At 41.2% G+C, this 24,889-nt stretch overlaps 1 protein-coding gene across 1 annotated transcript in view; it reads right to left on the reverse strand.

Annotated features, from left to right (window-relative positions):
- Positions 1-5,821: 5,821 nt before the first annotated feature.
- Positions 5,822-24,889, reverse strand: part of rnf11b (ring finger protein 11b) — a 33,600-nt gene continuing 14,532 nt past the window's right edge. The window contains exons 2-3 of the mRNA XM_021604042.3: positions 11,291-11,460; positions 5,822-7,624 (exon numbers count right to left, since the gene is read on the reverse strand). Of these exons, the coding sequence (XP_021459717.1) occupies positions 7,453-7,624; positions 11,291-11,460 (342 nt within the window). The 3' untranslated portion in view covers positions 5,822-7,452. The remainder of the gene's footprint in view (positions 7,625-11,290; positions 11,461-24,889) is intronic.

The following is a 24,889-nucleotide window of genomic DNA, read 5'->3' on the forward strand; positions in this document are numbered from 1 at the left end:
CTATCTACACTGGAATTTGAATGTGTTACCTTTCTCATAGATATGGCAAAGAGATATTTCCCTTTTGTTCTCGAGAGATGATTCATAAAAAAGTGTTTGCAGCCAAAGAACACCTAACCACAACAGGGTTAGGGAGATATATATATATATACTTCCTATTTCTTTCAGCAGTGTATTCTGGTTAGGGAGAGTGACAAGAGGGCCTTCATCAAAGGCAGCTTCCTCCCAAAGACTTTCTGAGTGTGGGGCATGGCTGCAGGGAGGATCAGTAAGCAGATTGTGTAGAAAATGTAAATCCTCACGTATACAGATGTATTATCGTTTTCTACTTGAATACTACTTTAGGATTACTACTTGGCTCTGTCTATGTATAAAAGTGTGCTACAATTCTGAGTTGGACACTGCACCGAATAGGTCAATGTCTTGTGTAAAGCAATTGTGAATGTTGTTTTTCTGTTTTTTATTTATTTTTATACTCTGTTCGAAATATTGGTTGTGTTTTGACAATGGAGGCAAGTTTATAATTAATATCATGTCCCTCTACTGGACATATTTTCAATTACAAGTTCACAATGTGCAACTGTTGTTTGGTTGGTTAATTCCGGAAATGTAAGGATAACATTTTGTAGAAACAACACACATTGCTTGTGATTGAAGGGTTTGCAAACCAGAGTACATTTGTTATCTAAAACCAAGCAGTTTCTATTCTAAGACACCATGAAATAAATCACACACAAACATGTCCCATAGCATAGTTTATATTTATTATTTGCCTGTAGTACATATCATATGCAAATGTATACTTTACAAAGATAATTCTCACAGGCACCCATACAAACACACATACTGTACAAAAACTCCTTACATACAGTACCAGTCAAAAGTTTGGACACACCTAGACATTCATTATGCTCCTGAGTGGCACAGAGTGGCACAGTGGTCTAAGGACCTACATCTCAGTAAAATAGGTGTCACTAGAGTCCCTGGTTCGAATGCAGGCTATCACATCCGGCTGTGATTGTGAGTCCCATAGGGGGGCACACAATTGGCCCAGCGTTGTCTGGGGTAGGCTGTTTTAGTAAAAAATAAATTGTTCTTAACTGATTTGCCTAGTTAAATAAAGGTTAACTAAAAACATCAATGTTTTTTTTTATTTGTACTATTTTCTATATTGTAGAATAATAGTGAAGACATCAAAACCATGAAATAACACATGGAATCATGTAATCATGCAGTAACCAAAAAAGTTATAAATAAAATAAAATTATATTTTATATTTGAGATTCTTCAAAGTATCTTGGTTTGGTTTCTCAAATGACTGCCTCGCCTGGTTCACCAACTACTTCTCCGACAGAGTTCAGTGTGTCAAATCTGAGGGCCTGTTGTCCGGGCCTCTGGCAGTCTCTATGGGGGTGCCACAGGGTTCTATTCTTGGGCCGACTCTCTTCTCTGTATACATCAATGATGTCGCTCTTGCTGCTGGTGAGTCACTGATCCACCTCTACACAGACGACACCATTCTGTATACTTCTGGCCCGTCTTTGGACACTGTGTTAACAACGCTACAGACAAGCTTCAATGCCATACAACTCTCCTTCCGTGGCCTCCAACTGCTCTTAAATACAAGTAAAACTAAATGCATGCTCTTCACCCGATCGCTGCCTGCACCTGCCCGCCCGTCCAGCATCACTACTCTGGATGGTTCTGACTTAGAACATGTGGACAACTACAAATACCTAGGTGTCTGGTTAGACTGTAAACTCTCCTTCCAGACTCATATAAAACATCTCCAATCCAAAGTTAAATCTAGAATTGGCTTCCTATTTCGCAACAAGGCATCCTTCACTCATGCTGCCAAACATACCCTTGTAAACTGACCATCTTACCGATCCTTGACTTCGGCGATGTCATTTACAAAATAGCCTCCAACACCCTACTCAACAAATTGGATGCAGTCTATCACAGTGCCACCCGTTTTGACACCAAAGCCCCATATACTACCCACCACTGTGACCTGTACGCTCTCGTTGGCTGGCCCTCGCTTCATACTCGTCGCCAAACCCACTGGCTCCAGGTCATCTACAAGACCCTGCTAGGTAAAGTCCTGCCTTATCTCTGCTCGCTGGTCACCATAGCAGCACCCACCCGTAGCACACGTACCAGCAGGTATATCTCACTTGTCACCCCCAAAGCCAATTCCTCCTTTGGCCGCCTCTCCTTCCAGTTCTCTGCTAACAATGACTGGAACGAACTACAAAATCTCTGAAACTGGAAACACTTATCTCCCTCACTAGCTTTAAGCACCAGCTGTCAGAGCAGCTCACAGATCACTGAACCTGTACATAGCCCATCTATAAATAGCCCAAACAACTACCTCTTCCCCCTACTGTATTTATTTATTTATTTTGCACCTTTGCACCCCAGTATTTCTACTTTGCACACTCATCTACTGTCAAATCTACCATTCCAGTGTTTTAATTGCTATATTGTATTTACTTCGCCACCCTGGCCTATTTATTGCCTTTACCTCCCTTATCTCACCTCATTTGCTCACATTGTATATAGACTTATTTTTCTACTGTATTATTGACTGTATGTTTGTTTTACTCCATGTGTAACTCTGTTTTGTAATATGTGTCGAACTGCTTTGCTTTATCTTGGCCAGGTCACAGTTATAAATGAGAACTTGATCTCAACTTGCCTACCTGGTTAAATAAAGTTTAAATAAAATAAATAAATAAAATCTACACACTCCTAACACTGTTGGTGCAACTCCTGGTCTCTTTTACACCCAGGGGAGAATGGGACTAAAATGACAGCTTTACACACACTTGGCATTCTCTTAACCAGCTTCACCTGGAATGCTTTTGCAACAGTCTTGAAGGATTTCCCACATATGCTGAGCACTTGTTGGCTGATTTCCCTTCACTCTGCGGTCCAACTCATCCCAATCCATCTCAATTGGGTTGAGGTTGGGTGATTGCGGAGGCCAGGTCATCTGATGCAGCACTCCATCACTCTCCTTCTTGGTCAAATAGCCCTTACACAGCCTGGAGGTGTGTTGGGTCATTGTCCTGTTGAAAAACAAATGATAATCCAACTAATTGCAAGCCAGATGGGATGGCGTATTGCTGCAGAATGCTGTGGTAGCCATGCTGGTTAAGTGTGCCTTGAATTATAAATAAATCACAGTGTCACCAGCTAAGCAACCCCACACCATCACACCATCTCCTTAATGCTTCACGGTGGGAACCACAAGTGAGATCCTCCGTTCACCTACTCTGCGCCTTTCAAAGACACAGCGGTTGGAACCAAAAATCAAAAATGTGGACTCATCAGACCAAAGGACAGATTTACACTGGTCTAATGGCCATTGCTCACGTTTCTTGGCCCAAGCAAGTCTTCTTACTGGTATAGTTTAGTAGTGGTTTCTTTGCAGCAATTTGACCATGAAGGCCTGATTCACGCAGTCTCCACTGAACAGTTGATAATGAGATCCGTGTTACTTGAACACTGTGAACCATTTTTTTATCGGCAGACTCAACAGCCTTGGTTTCTCAAATGACTGCCTCGCCTGGTTCACCAACTACTTCTCAGACAGAGTTCAGTGTGTCAAATCTGAGGGCCTGTTGTCCTGACCTCTGGCAGTCTCTATGTGGGTGCCACAGGGTTCAATTCTCGGGTCGACTCTTTTCTCTGTACACATCAATGATGTCGCTCTTGCTGCTGGTGATTCCCTGATCCACCTCTATGCAGACAACACCATTTTGTATACTTCTGGCCCGTCTTTGGACACTGTGTTGACTAACCTCCAGACGAGCTTCAATGCCATACAACTCTCCTTCTGTTGCCTCCAACCGTTCTTAAATGCAAATAAAACTAAATGCATGCTCTTCACCCGATCGCTACCTGCACCTGCCCGCCCGTCCAGCATCACTACTCTGGATGGTTCTGACTTAGAATATGTGGACAACTACAAATACCTAGGTGTCTGGTTAGACTGTAAACTCTCCTTCCAGACTCACATAAAACATCTCCAATCCAAAGTTAAATCTAGAATTGGCTTCCTATTTCGCAACAAGGCATCCTTCACTCATGCTGCCAAACATACCCTCGTAAACTGACCATCTTACCGATCTTTGACTTGCGCCATGTCATTTACAAAATAGCCTCCAACACCCTACTCAACAAATTGGATGCAGTCTATCACAGTGCCATCCATTTTGTCACTAAAGCCCCATATACTACCCACCACTGCGACCTGTATGCTCTCGTTGGCTGGCCCTCACTTCATATTCATCGCCAAACCCACTGGCTCCAGGTCATCTATAAGTCTTTGCTAGGTAAAGCCCCGCCTTATCTCAGCTCACTGGTCACCATAGCAGCACCCACCCGTAGCACGCGCTCCAGCAGGTATATTTCACTGGTCACCCCCAAAGCCTTTTCCTCCTTTGGCTGCCTTTCCTTTCAGTTCTCTGCCGCCAATGACTGGAATGAATTGCTCAACTGGCCTACCTGGTTAAATAAAGGTGAAATAAAAAATAAAAATATTTGGGCTGGAATTTCTGAGGCTGATAACTCTAATGAACTTATCCTCTGCAGCAGAGGTAACTCTGGGTCTTCCTTTCCTGTGGCGGTCCTCATGAGAGCCAGTTTCATCATAGCGTTTGATGGTTTTTGCAACTACACTTGAATAAACGTTCAAAGTTCTTGAAATTTTCCAGATTGACTGACCTTCATGTCTTAAAGTAATGATGGACTGTCGTTTCTCTTTGCTTATTTGAACTGTTCTTGCCATAATATGGACTTGGTCTTTTACCAAATAGGGCTATCTTCTGTATACCACCCCTACCTTGTCACAACACAACTGGTTGGCCCAAACGCATTGAGAAGGAAATAAATTCCACAAATAAATTTTAACAAGGCACACCTGTTAATTGAAATGCATTCCAGGTGATTACCTCATGAATCTGGTTGAGAGAATGCCAAGTGTGCAAAGCTGTCATCAAGGCAAAGGGTGGCTACTTTGAAGAATCTCAAATATATTTTGATTTGTTAAACACTTTTTTGGTTACTACATGATTCCATTTGTGTTATTTCATAGTTTTCATCTCTTCACTATTATTCTACAATGTAGAAAATAGTATTACAAATCCTAGATTGAGTTGGTGTTCTAAAACTTTTGACTGGTATTGTATATCTTCTAGTCTTGCAGTGCATTCCAGTAATTTATGCTGTTGGGGGCTGTGGATAATTTGAAGTACACAATCTCATTGTTGCTTCATCTTTCAGTATTCCCACCATCTCTAGTGTCCATAAAACTTATCGGCAACGACCAGGCCATTCCTAAGCCATGTCTGGGATCCATGTTCACTCCCCTCATCTCTTTGAGATAATATGGGTCCCATGCCAGACTGGGAGCTAATCAACCTCCATCTCACAAGACCTAAGGGAATGGAACTCCACATTGAATGGAGATCAAAATAACACTAAAAGATTTAAGGAAAAATCCATACAAACACTATCTTCTGGTGACTTCTGGTGAAGTCCAATATCTTGAAAACCTTTTGGGACTGTATCACTAGTGGACTAATGATCACTCAAGGCATGTTTTCTACCTCCACTGAGAAAATCAAAGATCTGTAAATTATTACGAATGTGACGAGCACTCTGAATGCCAAAGAGAGCTGGCGGTGGTGAATTCAATGTCTGGGATGAGGAGAACACAGTGAAAACAAGTTACTACATGACTTCCTTTGTAAAATAGATAATATACCGCTCTTCACATCCAAAAACTTCGAACTAACAAAATGGATCAACATTTTATACTTTCATAGTCATTTATGGAACATTTGCATATTTTTCCCAACTCTGAGAGAACAGGTTTTCAATTAACAAAATACATCTAAAATACTTTTATTAAATGTCGTAAAATGATCACTTAACATGAAAGATACCTTGCCCCCATTTAAAATAAACATTTGCATTTAATTCGAGCCAGTCAAAATACAGCAACATAACATGACCAAAACCACACCCATTATTTATTAACTATTGGTTACAGCGAACTGTGCTGATTGAATAGTTGTTAAAAGGTTCCAGCATGTTATCATAATACATTCAAGATTTTTTCTATGTTTAAGTATGAAAATCATGAAAGTCTTGGAAAAACAACATTATTTACAAGTAGGATGAGGAAACACGTGCTCAGACAGATGCAGACGAACACAAAAATCTAAAGGTTTGGGGTGGTTAGCACACTCATTTCCAAACCCCTTGCACAACAACCTGATGATTCATATGTTGAACTAATAAATAAACACTAGGGCATGTAACTTAATTCATTGAAACTAACTGAATGACTTGTGTGTATGCATTATGAACTAGGGCCCTGTGTTTTGGTTAATCATGTCACATGACCTGGATTTCAACCATTATTTAAAGCTTTTTCATCAAACTTTTTATGTCAGATGCATCAGCTCCATCCTTAGACAATTTGCTTTCATTTTTAATCTAAATTCTGGAAAAGGCTAAAAAGAAAAGGTTAAAATCCAGGTCATGTGACATGATTAACCAAAACACAGGGGCCTAATTGTGATAAATCATATGGTCTTGGTAATATGACTAAGACACTTGTTCTGAATGGGGTGAATCGACGGTTGAATATCTCTGGTATGAAACGTGATGTGCAGTCTAGAAAGACTGTGCTAAACAAGAGTATTTTGATCGAACACACCTTGCGACCAACCCCTAGCAGACCAATATGATCAGTTTTTGACTGATCATTAGTCTAAGAAACTCACCAAATCAGGAAAACAAACCTTACCATTGGGTTGAAACAATCATGTTGCGGTTACTGAATATGAGAAAATGAAGTGTTTCTATTCAAATATTTTGTAAGCATATGCTGAACTCTTCCACTGGGGCTAGAAAATAAGTGGAAGTTCTTCTGATTTGTGTACATGTGCATTAATAGTTTGCTCCTAATAATGAGCCCTTAAGAGGACTGGTAGAACAGAGCTTCCGACTTGAACACAATGTTAAGGAGAGGAAAGCCAGTGAATCACCTCCTTGCAAGAGATCTTTGCATATATCTGTATTTCTAGAGAGTTTTAACGTGTTAAAAATGTTGGCTGTGGACAGAGGGTGATATATGACAGTAAGAGACAGTCTTGGTCACCAGTATCCACAGTCCTCCCCCAGCCTGTGCTTTCCTGTCCAGCAGGCCAGGCCAGAAGGTAGAGGCCCCCTCTCTGTGTTAGCCATCCATCGCCTCCACAGCACCCTTCAACACCACCACACAGCCCTCAACTGCTCCCAGAGGCTGTGACCCTCCCCCATGTTGGAGGTGCTGTCTGTGGGTCATGGGGATGCTGGAGGGGGCCGCATAGGTGGAATGCGGGAGTAAGTCAAAACAGTGTGCAGGGGTGGTAGCGGTGGTGCTGTTGTGTCTCAGTTGGTCTCGTAGGAGGAGAGCAGCGCAGCATCCACTGGCTCCATGCAGGAGGGGCAGGTGAAGGAGCGCATCAGCCAGTCATCTATACAGTCCATGTGGTAGATGTGCATGCAGGGCAGGAACCGGATGGGGTCTCCATACACAAAGTCCATCATGCAAATCACACACCTGCACAGATGGGGAGACAACGTTTGTATCATGCGGGATTTAGAAAGAAGTTGTATCTACCTACTTATCCTATGCAGTATTTTCATTTATTACAAATTGACATTCAGCACCAGTAATGTATCGGGGCAATTCCACCGTAACAGAATTACATTACCAGTTTTTTCACTTTAAAATGTATGACAAACAAACAAAAAATATTTCAAAGTTTAACAAACCATACAACTACTTTGATCAATTTCCGTAGAATATTTTACAAAAACAAATTTTGTAGAAGAAATGTACAGGTGCCAACTTTGGTAACAGAATTACGGTAAAATCTCCCTCAGGTTTTTAAGCGACCATGTTTTTACAAAAACTCTTAAATATATGCCCGAATTAAGATTCAAATATGTCTGCAGAAAGAATGGGGTGTCAGCTATGACATGACACCTTGAGTTAGAAAAAATATATTTTGGGCTTTGAACTACATTAAGTGAAGTGGATTAACACCCGATAACATATTTACGGTAACGTAATTATATCATGGGTCCCGTATCTGTATTACACAGCAATGCATAATTATGGATATGAATGTCATTCTCCTCATGTTTCACATGTTTGGACATCACAGTGCAGCACAGTTGAATAGACTGCAGTACAGTACAGCACAACACAGCAGAATAAAGTAGAGTAGGGTAGAGTTCAGTACGGCAGAGTTCAGTATATTACAGTAAAGTACAGTATAGTTCAGTACAGTACATTATACAGTACACTACAGTAGTGTGCTCTACTGTACAGTATTGTACTGCACTTTAATCTACTGTAGTGCACGGTCTTGTACTCTACTGTGCTCTACTCACTGTAGTGTACTGTACTGTGCTCTACTCACTGTAGTGTACTGTACTGTGCTCTACTCACTGTAGTGTACTGTACTGTGCTCTACTCACTGTAGTGTACTGTCCTGTGCTCTACTCACTGTAGTGTACTGTACTGTGCTCTACTCACTGTAGTGTACTGTACTGTGCTCTCCAAACTTGTGAAACATACACCTATGGTATGGTATGGTATGGTAGGTTCAGATTGGGTCCAGTCTAGTCTGTCTGTGGACGTTGAAATCAAGGCCAGGGTGGACCAAATTGCAACTACTTTTTAACATCCATGGGCATCCGGTGACGGTCACTGCTCAGTGTGAGGATGCTGGTTACATTCGATGGAAAGAGAGGGAGCTCATGGGTAGGTGTCAGTAAGAGCTAGGAAAGGTGACAAATGGAGAGTGAGAGAGAGAAGCAGAGAGAGCGAGAGGGATGAGTTGTCTAGACTCAGACCGTTATAACACTCTTGGTTTGACCACCAGATGACAGAAAGAGAAAGAAAAAACAGATATGAGCTGAACATGGAAGGGAATAAAGTAGCAGGGGACCCAACTGTGGTTTGTGACTATTATGATTTCCCATTGAAGCCAATTCAGTTGCAGTAATTACATTACAGATTTGTTTGTAATTCTGTTACCGATTTGGTAACAAAATTATGAATTTTAATCATTAAAGGGATACTTAGAAATTTTGGCAACGAGGCCCTTTCTCTAATTCCCCAGAGTCAGATGAACTTGTGGATGCCATCTTTATGTCTCGGTGTCCAGTATGAAGGAGGTTCGAGGTAGTTTCATGAGCCAATACTAACTAGTGTTAGCGCAATGACTAAAAGTCTATGTGTATCTACTAGCATACCAAAATACCAAAGTATACCTTTAATAATTCATAAGCAAAATAATTAATAAACAAAAATAAAAATCACTATAACTAATTAACTTTACTTGTTACATCTGTGAACTATCATTATCCTCTCTCATGAGGTAGAGAAATTTGAAAATATCTTATAGATATGTGAGTTTTTGATCACGGATTTACAAGGCACAAGGCAATATTTCTTAAACTTACAGAAGGCAAACAATTTCTCCAAAACTAAATATAAGTGTTGATATTAGTTGCCAACGGTCTTTACATCAACATTGTGTTTTGATGTATTTCTAATTCCTTATTTGACTTTTTTTCTGGAAGATGTTTATCCAGAAATTACTTTTGCCAAATATTTAAGATGGAAAATGGTTGAAAAATGTATCTATGGCTTCATTTCCCCAAAATATAAACTCTTAGCTTTCATTTGATAGGCTCCCATGAACTTCACGTGTTGGTCCTCATGGGGTCTTTTACATGGAAATACAGTGCCTTGCGAAAGTATTCGGCCCCCTTGAACTTTGCGACCTTTTGCCACATTTCAGGCTTCAAACATAAAGATATAAAACTGTATTTTTTTTGTGAAGAATCAACAACAAGTGGGACACAAATCATGAAGTGGAACGACTTTTATTGGATATTTCAAACTTTTTTAACAAATCAAAAACTGAAAAATTGGGCGTGCAAAATTATTCAGCCCCCTTAAGTTAATACTTTGTAGCGCCACCTTTTGCTGTGATTACAGCTGTAAGTCGCTTGGGGTATGTCTCTATCAGTTTTGCACATCGAGAGACTGAAATTTTTTCCCATTCCTCCTTGCAAAACAGCTCGAGCTCAGTAAGGTTGGATGGAGAGCATTTGTGAACAGCAGTTTTCAGTTCTTTCCACAGATTCTCGATTGGATTCAGGTCTGGACTTTGACTTGGCCATTCTAACACCAGGATATGTTTATTTTTGAACCATTCCATTGTAGATTTTGCTTTATGTTTTGGATCATTGTCTTGTTGGAAGACAAATCTCCGTCCCAGTCTCAGGTCTTTTGCAGACTCCATCAGGTTTTCTTCCAGAATGGTCCTGTATTTGGCTCCATCCATCTTCCCATCAATTTTAACCATCTTCCCTGTCCCTGCTGAAGAAAAGCAGGCCCAAACCATGATGCTGCCACCACCATGTTTGACAGTGGGGATGGTGTGTTCAGGCTGATGAGCTGTGTTGCTTTTACGCCAAACATAACGTCTTGCATTGTTACGGCCAGGTCTTGGTAGATTTGCAGTGGTCTGATACTCCTTCCATTTCAATATTATCGCTTGCACAGTGCTCCTTGGGATGTTTAAAGCTTGGGAAATCTTTTTGTATCCAAATCCAGCTTTAAAGTTCTTCACAACAGTATCTCGGACCTGCCTGGTGTGTTCCTTGTTCTTCATGATGCTCTCTGCGCTTTTAACGGACCTCTGAGACTATTACAGTGCAGGTGCATTTATACGGAGACTTGATTACACACAGGTGGATTGTATTTATCATCATTAGTCATTTAGGTCAACATTGGATCATTCAGAGATCCTCACTGAACTTCTGGAGAGAGTTTGCTGCACTGAAAGTAAAGGGGCTGAATAATTTTGCACGCACAATTTTTCAGTTTTTGATTTGTTAAAAAAGTTTGAAATATCCAATAAATGTCGTTCTACTTCATGATTGTGTCCCACTTGTTGTTGAGTCTTCACAAAAAAATACAGTTTTATATCTTTATGTTTGAAGCCTGAAATGTGGCAAAAGGTCACAAAGTTCAAGGGGGCCGAATACTTTCGCAAGGCACTGTACCCGATGTGCATGCAGAGGTAATGCAGATTCTCATTTCCATTCAGTACGAGGCACATTAATGCAACACAATTACAACATAAGTGTTTTAATGCTTGGAGATGTGTTGCGTTTGAGTGCTGTTGCCGGTGGTACTCACTCTCTGATTTTCTTCTCGGAGCCGTCCCTGCTAGCGTCGTACACTCCCTTGGGGAGGTGGTGTATGAGGCCAATGCGTTGGGCAATGCGGACCTGCTCCTCCTCTGTTAGCTGGCTGGCCAGGCGGGCCTGACTGGGCGTGGGGTGGTACACTGGCACATAGGGCTGCTCCTGCATGGGCACAATGACACATAGGAACTTGCACTTAGAGGCCTGAGAATAGGCCTAGGTAACACAGAGGGGATTAGTGAAAACACCCACGTTGAAAAACCCTTGTTTATTGTGAATATAACGTACAAGGCCATTACACTGTTTTACATTCAAACGACCAAGTTATGTGTTGACTGGAGTAAAGAGCATCACTGTAGTGCAACTAGAACGAGAATATTAGAGGTGGTTTGAAATTATAGAGCCAGCAGGTGGCAATCTTTCCCAAGTCAGAGAACTTTCACTCTAAAAAGGGGAACATGGGCGGTTCAGTTCAAATGACTGTAATTGAGAAAATGCAAGACAGTGTCCTATTGAAATCTGTTACCAATGAAAGGAGTGATTGGCAAGGGCAGCGTAAACTATTAAGCCGTGTTCACGTTGGACCGTTTGAAGTGACTCAAATCCTATCATTTTTGCACATCCGATTCCCATGAGTTCATCTGACTCTGGGTAAGCAAGAAAAAAGGGCTTAATTGCCAAAATGTCGCACTATCCCTTTAAGGTTCATTACACTATTTACAGGGACTTCTGAAAGTATTTACAAGCTATGACTTTCCACATTTCGCTGTCTTACAGCCTGAATTTAAAATGTATTCAATTGAGATGTGTCACTGATCTACACACAATACCCCATAATGTCAAAGCGGATTTATTTTTATGTTTACAAATTAATAAAAAATGAGTATTCAACCCTTTTGTTATAGCAAGTCTAAATAAGTTCAGGAGTAAATATTTTTATGATGACTACCCCATCTCTGAACCCCACAAATACTGCACAATTATCTGTAAGGTCCCTCAATAGAGTAGTGAATTTCAAACACAGATTCAACCACAAAGACCAGGAAGGTTTTCCAATGGTTCGCAAAGAAGGGCACCTATTGGTAGTTGGGTAAAATTAAAAGCAGACATTGGATATCCCTTTGAGCATGGTGCAGTTATTAATTACACTTTGGATGGTGTATCAATACACTCAGTCAATACAAAGATACAGCCGCCCTTCCTAACTCAGTTGCCGGAGAGGAAGGACACCGCTCAGGGATTTCACCATGAGGCCAATGGTGACTTTAAAATAGTTGCAGTTTAATGGCTGTGATAGGAGATAAATGAGGATGGATCAACAACATTGTAGTTACTCCACAATACTAGCATAAATGACAGACTATAAAAAAGGACACCCCTATACAGAATAACATTTATTGCAATAAGGCAATAAAGTAATATTTAAAACAAATGTTGCAAAGAAATTAACTTCTTGTCCTGAATACAAAGTGTTATGTTAGTGGCAAATCCAGCAACACATGACATGGCTGTATCATGTTATGGGTATGCATGTCATTGGCAAGGACAAGGGAATTTAGGATAAAAAGAAACACGAGCAAAATCCTATAGGAAAACTGCTGCTTTCCAACAGACACTGGGAGACAAATTCTCCTTTCAGCAGGACAATTAGCTAAGACAAAAGAACAAATATACACTGAAGTTGCTTACCAAGACGACATTGAATGTTCCTTAGCGCCTTAGTTACAGTTTAGACTTAAACATCGGCTTAAAATCTATGGCAAGACTTGAAAATGGTTGTCTAACAATGATCAACAACCAACTTGACAGAGCTTGACTTTTAAAAATAAGAATAAGGGGCTAATATTGTACAATCCACCTGGTGTGCAAAGTCCTTAGAGACTTACCCAGAAAAACACTTTAATCGCTGCCAAAGGTGATTCTAACATGCATTTATAAAAAAAGTTTGATTTAACTAGGCAAGTCAGTTAAGAACAGATTCTTATTTATAATGACGGCCTACCAGGGAACAGTGGGTTATCTGCCTTGTTCAGGGGCAGTACGACAGATTTTTTACCTTGTCAGCTCGGGGATTCCATCCAGCAACCTTTCTGTTACTGGCCCAACGCTCCAAACACGAGGCTACCTCGACTCAGGGGGTTTAATAATTATCTAAATCAAGATATATTTGTGTTTAATTTTCCATTAATTAAAAAAAAGTTAGCTTTTTTCTTTTACTTTGACAGAATATTTTGTGTAGTTTGTTGACAAAAAATGTACAAAATCCCTTCTGTAACATACCAAAATGTGGAAAAAGTCAAGGGGTGTGAATACGCTCTGAAGGCACTGTAGATATCCAAATCCTGCCAGAAGCTTTGTCTACGTTTTCCTAATCAACCATAACTTGATCAGGTCCCATCATACGTAGCTTCTAATGTTACAAACATAGTACTTACACTGATTATGAAATTGGCTTTTCTGCTTAGCCATTAGAAATCCTGACTGATCTTTTTATTTGCACACACTGTGTAACACCAGCAATTTTCATAGAGGCATGGCGTGCATGGCAAAGACCTCAATTTCATGCATTTGCGGATTAATATAGCAAGTATTTTAACCCTTAAATGATGTAAATGAATCTCTGCAGTCAGGCCAGGGACAATAAACCTGATGGAAGAATGTTAAATGTTCTTCAATGTGACAATATCTCCACGGATAAGCAGCATAGTGTCACGCCCTGACCTTAGTATTCTTTGTTTTCTTTATTATTTTGGTTAGGTCAGGGTGTGACATGAGTGATATGTGTGTTTTTGTCTCATCTAGGGTGTTTGTACTGTCTAGGGTTTTTTGTAGATTTATGGGGTTGTTTCCATCTAGGTGTTTATGTAGGTCTATGGTTGCCTAGATTGGTTCTCAATTAGAGGCAGGTTTTTATCGTTGTCTCTGATTGGGAACCATATTTAGGCAGCCATCTTCTTTGGGTATTTCGTGGGTTATTGTCTATGTTATGTTGCACGTTAGCACATTGTTTATATAGCGGTCGTCTTATTCGTTTTGTTTTAGTGTTCTTCATTAATAAAGAAGAATGTATTATAACCACGCTGCGCTTTGGTCTACTCCATACGACGATCGTGACACATAGTTTAGGCCTAATAAACAAAAAATAATCTTATTCCCAATCGCATTGGAAGAGATTATATCAATTACCAAATACCATTCAATTGGTTTCCTGAACAAAAATATAAATGCAGTGTTGGCCTCATGATTTCATGATCTGAAATAAAAGAAACGTTCCATACGAACAAAAAGCATATTTCTATCAAAGCTTGTGCACAAATGTGTTATATCAAGCATATCAAGAAGCTGATTAAACAGCATGTGGTGCGGACAATAAAAGGCCACTCTAAAATGTGCAGTTTTGTCACACAACACAATGCCACAGATGTCTTAAGTTTTGAGGGAGCGTACAATAGGCATGCTAACTATAGGAATGTCGACCAGAGCTGTTGGCAGAGGATTTAACATTAATTTCTCTATCATAAGCCGCCTCCAACGTTGTTTTAGAGAATTTGGCATTAAGTCCAACCGGCCACACAACCGCAGACCACGTACAACTATGCCAGCCCAGAACCTCCACATCCGGCTTCTTCACCTGCGGGATTCAGCTGATGAAACAGGAGTATTTCTGTCTGTAAAGCCTTTTGTGCAGAAAAACTCATTCTGATTAGCTGGGCCTTGCTCCCCAGTTGGTGGGCCAGTCTCCCAAGTGGGTGGGAGTGGGACTATCCTCTCTCAGGCCCACCCATGGTGGCGCCCCTGCCCAGTCAAGTGAAATCTATAGATTAGGGCCTAATTCATTTATTTCAATTGACTGATTCCCCCTATGAACTGTAACTCAGTAAAATCGTTGAAATTGTTGCACGTTGAGTTTAGATTTTTGTTCAGTATAGTTTGTTTCGCTAATTGAACATAAGTGGGGCATTTAAGGAAAGTGTACTATGTAATAGGAATAACCACAACGGAATCTCCTTGATTCAGGGTTTCGATGGTGTCCATTTATCAGAAGTTCACAACAACCCGTCTAAGCTATAGTCTAGGCCTACTTAGTGTGTGATCTGTGAATCTTCTCAATGGGATTGGCTATGATGTACATCATGTGATATGTGGTCTGCCAGAAAGTGATCTGTCTGTGGTGTGTCTGCATGAACAGAGCACATGGACTTCCCAATCTGTCGTTCTGTCCTCTCTGGGGTTATTTCTGTCAAGAGTCTGGCTGTGAGACCGGAGTTCAGACCAGTTCACGGTCTCAGAGCCCAGTTCAGTCAGATGTTAAGCTCGGCTGTTCGGCCAATTTACAGGAAGCTACAACCAGGTCACAGATTAACTTCACTCTCAAAACCAACAGAGCCTCAATGGTAGTGAGGCAATGATGTAGTGAGGGTATGCATAGTACTGTGTATGTAACCTAAAAGATGGGAGGGAGTCTCAACTCTGAGGGATTAAAGCAAGAACTGGATGACAGAAAATAAGCAAGAAATTAGTGCAGGGTGAAAGCTGGACTTAAAACAACAAAACCGGTTAATTCCTCAAAATGCAACCCTTTTGGAAAATTCTTAAGTCCTCTTTATTTATTTAACCTTTATTTAACTAGGCACGTCAGTTAAGAACAAATTATTATTTACAATGACGGCTTACCCCGGCCAAACCCGGGGTAGGCCGCCCTTTCACCAGGTGACGTCAGTGCAAATCCAATGGGTTTTGAGAAAGAGGCGAGGAGAGAGGATGCAAAGAATCAAGAAAATTGCTATTAATATTCTCCCATGGAAACCTCAATCAAAGTGGTCATCCAATCTCACCTCAACATGGATCACACACTCAGTATAATGAAAAACAGGGTAAAAGTGCTTATTCTTTGTACACACATTTACTAATGTTCGAATGTGCATATATATAAAAGTCAGAGTCATAGAGAGTTGGAGGATGCAACATTGTATCTGTACCATTATGGCGTCTGTAAGAGCATGGGCAGCTCCATTGAGGCCATCTCCATTTTGAAGCTTCCCTTAAAGTAAATTGAATTAAATTGACAAAATTGTATAACCTAATAAGCCTTTCTATACAGAAATAAATAAAATCATTCAAAACAGATTACCAAGAAAGCATGATTTGGCCACAGAGGATCTTTAGCTTCTTTAAAAATTGCAGTGTCTATAGTCGGAAGGGCCTGCAATTTTGGTAGATTGCGCAGCAAATATCAAATAGATGATTGTTGAGTTGCAACTGTCAGTAAAAAGTAGAAAGGCCCAGCTAGGCATATTGCAATATTTTAAAATTAAATTATGGGAAAAAAATGAAGACTAATCTGTGTTTTAGTTCAAAATGATCAACTTAACTGAGAGAACAGTAATAGCCTATCTTATTGGCACCAACGGAGAGCATCGGCCATGTCCCCAGTGAGTGCACATATTCAGTCTTTATCATTGCTGGGTCAGTGCCACTTGACAGTTTGTTTTTGGACAATCATTTCCTCCAAGTTATTGTATTGTATTTGTGTCTCCCCTTCTCGTAGACCTATTATATGGATCAGACAACGTTGTTTTTATTAATCTGTCTTCCCTGCAATTTTTTTCCTATTAAAAAAGATTCTGCTAATGTCTCCAGTCATATAAAGTGTAGTAGAATTGCATGAAATGTGTTTATAAAAAAAGGAACATTTTTCCTGTGTAAAGGAGAAGAAATGCATTTGATAAAGCCTAGGCCTACTCGACGCCACGTTGCGCTCAGCCATGCATTGAAGTTTTTTTTGCCGAACAGTGATTGAGTTATATTATTAACCTAAATAATGACTATCCAATCTACTCATCGCATTAGGAATAGAAGGCTATCTTCCGCAAGTCTGCAAATGCAATGATGCATGGTATGCTTTATTATAAAGGTTAATTTTTATGGTGAAAATTAACTTCCCCAAATTTGAACCGCCACCTATGTTTTAAGTTGATAAACTGAAAGGGTGCATACTGCCACCTGGAGTGTGTTGTTTGAACAGATATAAAGCTAAGATGTTTGCTCAAGAGTATAATTCATTGGCTGATCTCTCCTGATGACCTGAATGGAATTATGTGATCCTTCCTTAATAACCCATAGGAGGTCCCACCCAGTTGACTACTTCAAAATGGTGAAAGTCGTCAATGGTGCTGCCCATGCTAAAACAGCCTTTTGGGTACTAGAGTCCTCTTACCTCTTATTGTCAGAGCCCGTCAGACTGAGATTACATCACATCAGACCAATGCGCTCCAGGCACAAATGCTATCTCATGGGGAGAAGCTCAAAAACTTTTCCTTGATTCCTCATGTCCTCACCACCCAAAACCTATTGGATGAGGTCATAGAGAAGGGACCTCTGACCTTCTCATCCAATGGGTTTTGAGAAAGAGGCGAGGAGAGAGGATGCAAAGAATCAAGAAAATTGCAATTAATATTCTCCCATGGAAACCTCACTCAAAGTGGTCATCCAATCTCACCTCAACATGGATCACACACTCAGTATAATGAAAAACAGGGTAAAAGTGCTTCTTCTTTGTACACACATTTACTAATGTCAGAATCATAACATCTCTCAAGCATGCAAACGGTTCAACTTGAAACTTAGTTTTAATAGGCGTAAAGGCCAAACTATTCATATCCGTTAGGCTTTTTGCACTGGGCACTGTATTGTGTAAAGCAAAAGTGAAACATGAGTGATGAAGTTCCTGTGGGATTTCAGTCACAGTCCCTCAATCCCTTATACAGTCACTCAGTGTTTTTTGAAAAGCTGTGACTCAGCATTTAACTAACAAAATAGCCAGGCCATCATTTTCAGCCCTGAATTATATTCTCCCTGTCCACTTGTGTGTTAAAAACAGACAGACTGAGAATAAAAGTGTCAGAATAACTTTTCCAGACGAGGTCTGGTGGGAGGCTGTGTGATTAGCTGGGGGTGTGGCAGTGGGGCCAGGGGACGTAGTGCAGCAGTCAGCAGTCTCTTTGTCCCGGGGGCATTAGCTGGGATGTGACGGCTCAGCTCGGCCTCTCCTTTTGACTGTCCTTCTCCCTGCTCTCCCATTTAACTCAAAAAGTCACCCTAGAACAGACACCCTTCAATTACCTAAAGGACAGTTTGAAAAAAACTGGGGGACTGGTCTATCTCGAGACCAGCCCCCCCCCCCCCCCCCCCCCCCTCCAGTAAATTGTGAGTTAAATGTCTAATTCCACATCATGGTTTGCCATCCGGGCCGTTCTGCCACCCTAGACGACGAGACCAAAAAAATTGCCACCCCCGAAAAACTACAATAGTCCCAGTAAGCAAAATTCCATTGAAGTTAGGTTCAATTTAAATTCTGAATGAAAGGTGAAAATGTGTCTTTTCCGGATGTTGAAATCAGGATAATTAAGTGAAAGTTGAAAAGACTTCATTTATAGACGTCTATGTTCGGGCAAAATCAAGGCTGGTCCAGACCGGACCAAATCTGAACGTCTGATTGGTTTAGATTTGGTCCAGAACAAAAACCAACATCTGTGGACATGGAAATCAAGGCTGGTTCACACGGCACCAACAAAAATATGTCCAAATCCTACATTGTCGCCTGAAATAGAATTTCCTGTGACTAATCAATTTGGCTATTTAAGCTCTGAATATCAGCTACCCAACTTTATAAGAAGGAGTTATCCTGAGCCTATTTGCAATGTGCTCACACAGCGGGAAATGCAGAAGTATTTTATTTCATTTCATTATGATCAACTCATAAAAATATTTATGGATACAAACTTGAAAACCACCAATCGTGACAATTTAACCCAATGAAACTCCCAGGCAGCAGCTGTGAGTAGCCTGATTGTCCATTCCATACTGTTCACTTTGACCTGTTTTAAGGATATGTTGTTTGTTAACATGCCAGTGAATTTTCATTCGATTGTCCGCCATTTATGTTTAGCTAGTTAAATTGGAGAAGCCTGCATGATGTAAAAAGTTTCCGTCTCATTTACATTGTCATACATTTTAACTTCAGTCTGTAGGCTAAAGAAAAGTCCACATACTCTTTCTACCATTATGCTATATCTGCTACATGATTTTATAGATACATTTTTTGACGGAACGTTGGTGGAGCGCTGCAGAGATGATGCGGCTCTCCAACAGCACCCTGGAGAGGCGCGCAGGGACCAAACAAGATATTTGGGTTTTGGGTTTGGGTTCCCTGCCTTTGACAAAGTGGGAACTGCTTATCACAGGGCGGCATCAGTACTCACCTAAAAAGCCCATATGCCACTGGTTGAAAGAAATTGACATTGTTTTGGGGCAGAATTATGTGAGGTTTTATGTGTTGTTGGAGGTGCGTCTTGGCCAGTTTAGCTCAGAAAATGTCGCCATCGTCAATCTGGCGCCATAGGCAGCGTCTAATTCTGCCTAATGGGCGGGCCGGCCCTGTGTGCAGGTAGCCTACAGGAGACGGTTGAAGTAGCCTAATCAGATTAAAACACTGGACCTGGTTGTGTTTATGCCACGCAAAAGATAATACATTTTAAAAGTTGATACAAATATTTAGGCTATATGCTATTGAAGAGTTATGAGTTCTAGGTGGGCAAGGAATAGAGGCTTGAATCGGAGGAGGCAGAGATGGCATTAAGCTTTCCTGAATAACTGGGCCTGCTGGGAGCATATGTGGCAACATTATAGGATGACTTGGGAGAATGATGATCCGCAACAGACAGCGCATCTCAGTATCAGAACTAAAAATACAGCCAGACTGGCATGCTAATGTGTCTTTCTGTACCTTATAAACTGTCGAGAATAGACCCACAATTGATCCAATTGGAATGAAATATTTTGCGCCATTATTCAAAATGATATTTTCACCGCAGTTTACAGCCTAGAGTAGAATTTTGTACTTACTTAAAAACAATAGTGCAATTACTCATTGTAATGTGGCATTGTAGACTAGCCTAGGGAGGATAATTGTAGTGTCCCTAAACTAGATCAATAGGGGAGCGTTGAGCTGAGCGTCTCATGTCTTCACTGTTCTTTTATGCGCAATGACACACCATGGCCTCTCTCCACTTATATTGAAAATTGGTGCAGCTTTGAATGATTTTGTGTGTGGTATGATTGCTAGTTAGCATATTGCTGATCTGGACCTACTTACCACTATTGTCACTATGAATTATGTATAGGGTGCAGGATAGACAGACAAGAAAGGCACGATATATCGGTGAACATATCGGAATCGGCTGATATTAGCTAAAAATGCGAACATCGGTATCGGCCCGATGTCTAGTTTAACGGCGATGTTAAAAAACATTGTCAAAGCTACCGTGCATAGCTATAAAACGTAGGAACATTACATAATAACGCCACATGAATATTTGCACTACACGTGCAACACAGCATTCCTAACCTAGCCCACAATGTCTGCTGTATGGATAGAGCAGTCAACAAGTCAAGCAGTCATTTGAAAGAGTAAGAACATTTCAGCGACACAACTCAAAGGCGAAAACCATTAAAGCCAAGATAATGGAATTCATTGCCCTTGACAATCAACCGTTCTCTGTCATGGGTGATGTTGGCTTTTGCCGACTGGTTGAGTACCGGTACACACTACCAAGTGCTCTATTTTTCAGAACGCCCTACCGGAGTTACACAGCAGTAGCGTCACTGCTATTAGCTTCACGACATAGAGTGGGCAAAAAAAGTATTTAGTCAGCCACCAATTGTGCAAGTTCTCCCACTTAAAAAGATGAGAGAGGCCTGTAATTTTCATCATAGGTACACTTCAACTATGACAGACAAAATGAGAAAAAAAATCCAGAAAATCACATAGTAGGATTTTTTAGGAATTTATTTGCAAATTATGGTGGAAAATAAGTTAATAACAAAAGTTTATCTCAATACTTTGTTATATACCCTTTGTTGGCAATGACAGAGGTCAAACGTTTTCTGTAAGTCTTCACAAGGTTTTCACACACTGTTGCTGGTATTTTGGCCCATTCCTCCATGCAGATCTCCTCTAGAGCAGTGATGTTTTGGGGCTGTTGCTGGGCAACACAGACTTTCAACTCCCTCCAAAGATTTTCTATGGGGTTGAGATCTGGAGACTGGCTAGGCCACTCCAGGACCTTGAAATGCTTCTTACGAAGCCACTCCTTCGTTGCCCGGGCGGTGTGTTTGGGATCATTGTCATGCTGAAATACCCAGCCACGTTTCATCTTCAATGCCCTTGCTGATGGAAGGAGGTTTTCACTCAAAATCTCACGATACATGGCCCCATTCATTCTTTCCTTTACACGGATCAGTCGTCCGTCCTGGTCCCTTTGCAGAAAAACAGCCCCAAAGCATGATGTTTCCACCCCCATGCTTCACAGTAGGTATGGTGTTCTTTGGATGCAACTCAGCATTCTTTGTCCTCCAAACACGACGAGTTGAGTTTACCAAAAAGTTATATTTCGGTTTCATCTGACCATATGACATTCTCCCAATCTTCTTCTGGATCTTCCAAATGCTCTCTAGCAAACTTCAGACGGGCCTGAACATGTACTGGCTTAAGCAGGGGGACACGTCTGGCACTGCAGGACTTGAGTCCCTGGCGGCGTAGTGTGTTACTGATGGTAGGCTTTGTTACTTTGGTCCCAGCTCTCTGCAGGTCATTCACTAGGTCCCCCCGTGTGGTTCTGGGATTTTTGCTCACCGTTCTTGTGATCATTTTGACCCCACAGCGTGAGATCTTGCGTGGAGCCCCAGATCGAGGGAGATTATCAGTGGTCTTGTATGTCTTCCATTACAGAAATAATTGCTCCCACAGTTGATTTCTTCAAACCAAGCTGCTTACCTTTTGCAGATTCAGTCTTCCCAGCCTGGTGCAGATCTACAATTTTGTTTCTGGTGTCCTTTGACAGCTCTTTGGTCTTGGCCATAGTGGAGTTTGGAGTGTGACTGTTTGAGGTTGTGGACAGGTGTCTTTTATACTGATAACAAGTTCAAACAGGTGCCATTAATACAGGTAACGAGTGGAGGACAGAGGAGCCTCTTAAAGAAGAAGTTACAGGTCCGTGAGAGCCAGAAATCTTGCTTGTTTGTAGGTGACCAAATACTTATTTTCCACCATAATTTGCAAATAACTTAATTAAAAATCCTACAATGTGATTTTCTGGATTTTTTTCCCTCATTTTGTCTGTCATAATTGAAGTGTACCTATGATGAAAATTACAGGCCTCTCTCATCTTTTTAAGTGGGAGAACTTGCACAATTGGTGGCTGACTAAATACTTTTTTGCCCCACTGTACATAAACTGCGAAAAAAGAAACGTCCCTTTATCAAGGCCCTGTCTTTCAAAAATCATTTGTAAAAATCCAAATAACTTCACAGATCTTCATTGTAAAGGGTTTAAACACTGTTTCCCACACTGTTTGCTTGTTCAATGAACCATAAACAATTAATGAACATGCACCTGCGGAATGGTCGTTAAGACACTAACAGCTTAGAGATGGTAGGCAATTAAGATCACAGTTATGAAAACTTAGGACACTAAAGAGGCCTTTCTACTGACTCTGAAAAACACCAAAAGAAAGATGCCCAGGGTCCCTGCCCATCTGTGTGAACAGGCATGTTGCAAGGAGGCATGAGGACTGCAGATGTGGCCAGGGCAATAAATTGCAATGTACGTACAGTGAGACGCCTAAGACAGCGCTACAGAGAGACAGGACGGACAGTTGATCGTCCTCGCAGTGGCAGACCACGTGTAACAACACCTGCACAGGATTGGTACATCTGAACATCACACCTGCGGGACATGTACAGGATGGCAACAACAACTGCCCGAGTTACACCAGGAATGCACAATCCCTACATCAGTACTCAGACTGTCCGCAATAGGCTGAGAGAGGCTGGACTGAGGGCTTGTAGGCCTGTTCTCACCAGACATCCCAGGCAACAAATGGGCACAAACCCACCGTCGCTGGACCAGACAGGACTGGCAAAAAGTGCTCTTCACTGACGAGTCGCGGTTTTGTCTCACCAGGGGTGATGGTCGGATTCGCGTTTATCGTTGAAGGAATGAGCGTTACACTGAGGCCTGTACTCTGGAGCGGGATTGATTTGGAGGTGGAGGGTCCGTAATGGTCTGGGGCGGTGTGTCACAGCATCATCAGACTGAGCTTGTTGTCAATGCAGGCAATCTCAACGCTGTGCATTACAGGGAAGACATCCTCCTCCCTCATGTGGTACCCTTCCAGCAGGCTCATCCTGACATGACCCTCCAGCTGCCAATGTCCCTAGCCATACTGCTCGTTCATTTCCTGCAAGACAGGAATGTCAGTGTTCTGCCATGGCCAGCGAAGAGCTCGGATCTCAATCCCATTGAGCACGTCTGGGACCTGTTGGATCAGAGGGTGAGGGCTTGGGCCATTCCCCCCAGAAATATCCGGGAACTAGCAGGTGCCTTGGTGGAAGAGTGGGGTAACATCTCACAGCAATAACTGGCAAATCTGGTGTTGTCCATGAGGAGGAGATGCACTGCAGTACTTAATGCAGCTGGTTGCCACACCAGATACTGACTGTTACTTTTGATTTTGACCCCCCCCCCCCCCTTTGTTCAGGGACAAATTATAAAATTACTGTTAGTCACATGTCTGTGGAACTTGTTCATTTTATGTCCCAGTTGTTGAATCTTATGTTCATACAAATATTTACACGTTAAGTTTGCTAAAAAATAAACGCAGTTGACAGTGAGAGGACGTTTCTTTTTTCCCCTAAGTTTACTACGGAACGCTGTTTGGGTCTTTGCGTGTCAAAAAAGATACACTAGCACTGTCAAAGCTGTACAAAAACGTCGGCAAACAAGCAAACACCGGCCACGAACAATGTGTTTTTAGAATACTGCGTTGGTAATAAAGCATAATTTGTTCGACCGCAACTTCTGGGGTAGCTAGCTTTAGCTTGGTACCTAGCTGGCACCAATACAACCAGCCTGAAAACAATGACCAGTAGATTCTGCAGTCATTTTCATTATTCTTAGCAATGATTTAGGAATCCTTTTGAGTAAGTATTAGCTAGGTTGCCAATAGAAATTGAACTTCAGTTTATGAAAATAAATAGCTAGCAAGCTACTTAACCCTGTTGCCCAAAGCTAACGTTATAAGCAGCCAGCTAGCTTCATCTGGCTAGTGAGGCTCTACCGGACCGGGTTATGAAGCTAGCCACAATAAGGACTAGGCACAATAGTGGAATTGGCGGTTTTCCTTCCAAATAAAGTATGTCATTGACAGTGATGCAAATGAATACAAATAGTAGAAATATGCCAAACTGTTATTTTGAAAGCTAATTGCAAAGTCCACTATTGTGGCTAATCCTTATTTTGGCAAGCTTCAAATAGATGGGTACAACCACCATTAATCAAATAAGAACTGTCTCATAAATTAGGGTTATTTTAGGTGAGGACACCTAGCTATATACTTAGCTAGCTAATTATAGCTACTGAAACAGATTGTCGTTTTGCTATGTTTTTGTGGAAGAACATTGTTTGCATCCATGAGCTAGCTAGCTTTTTTTATGACCAGCACTGTAGGTGCACAAGATAACTTTACCAGCA

Source organism: Oncorhynchus mykiss, chromosome 5, assembly GCF_057628025.1.
Source record: "Oncorhynchus mykiss isolate SJ-2025 chromosome 5, ASM5762802v1, whole genome shotgun sequence".
Lineage (NCBI taxonomy): Eukaryota > Metazoa > Chordata > Actinopteri > Salmoniformes > Salmonidae > Oncorhynchus > Oncorhynchus mykiss.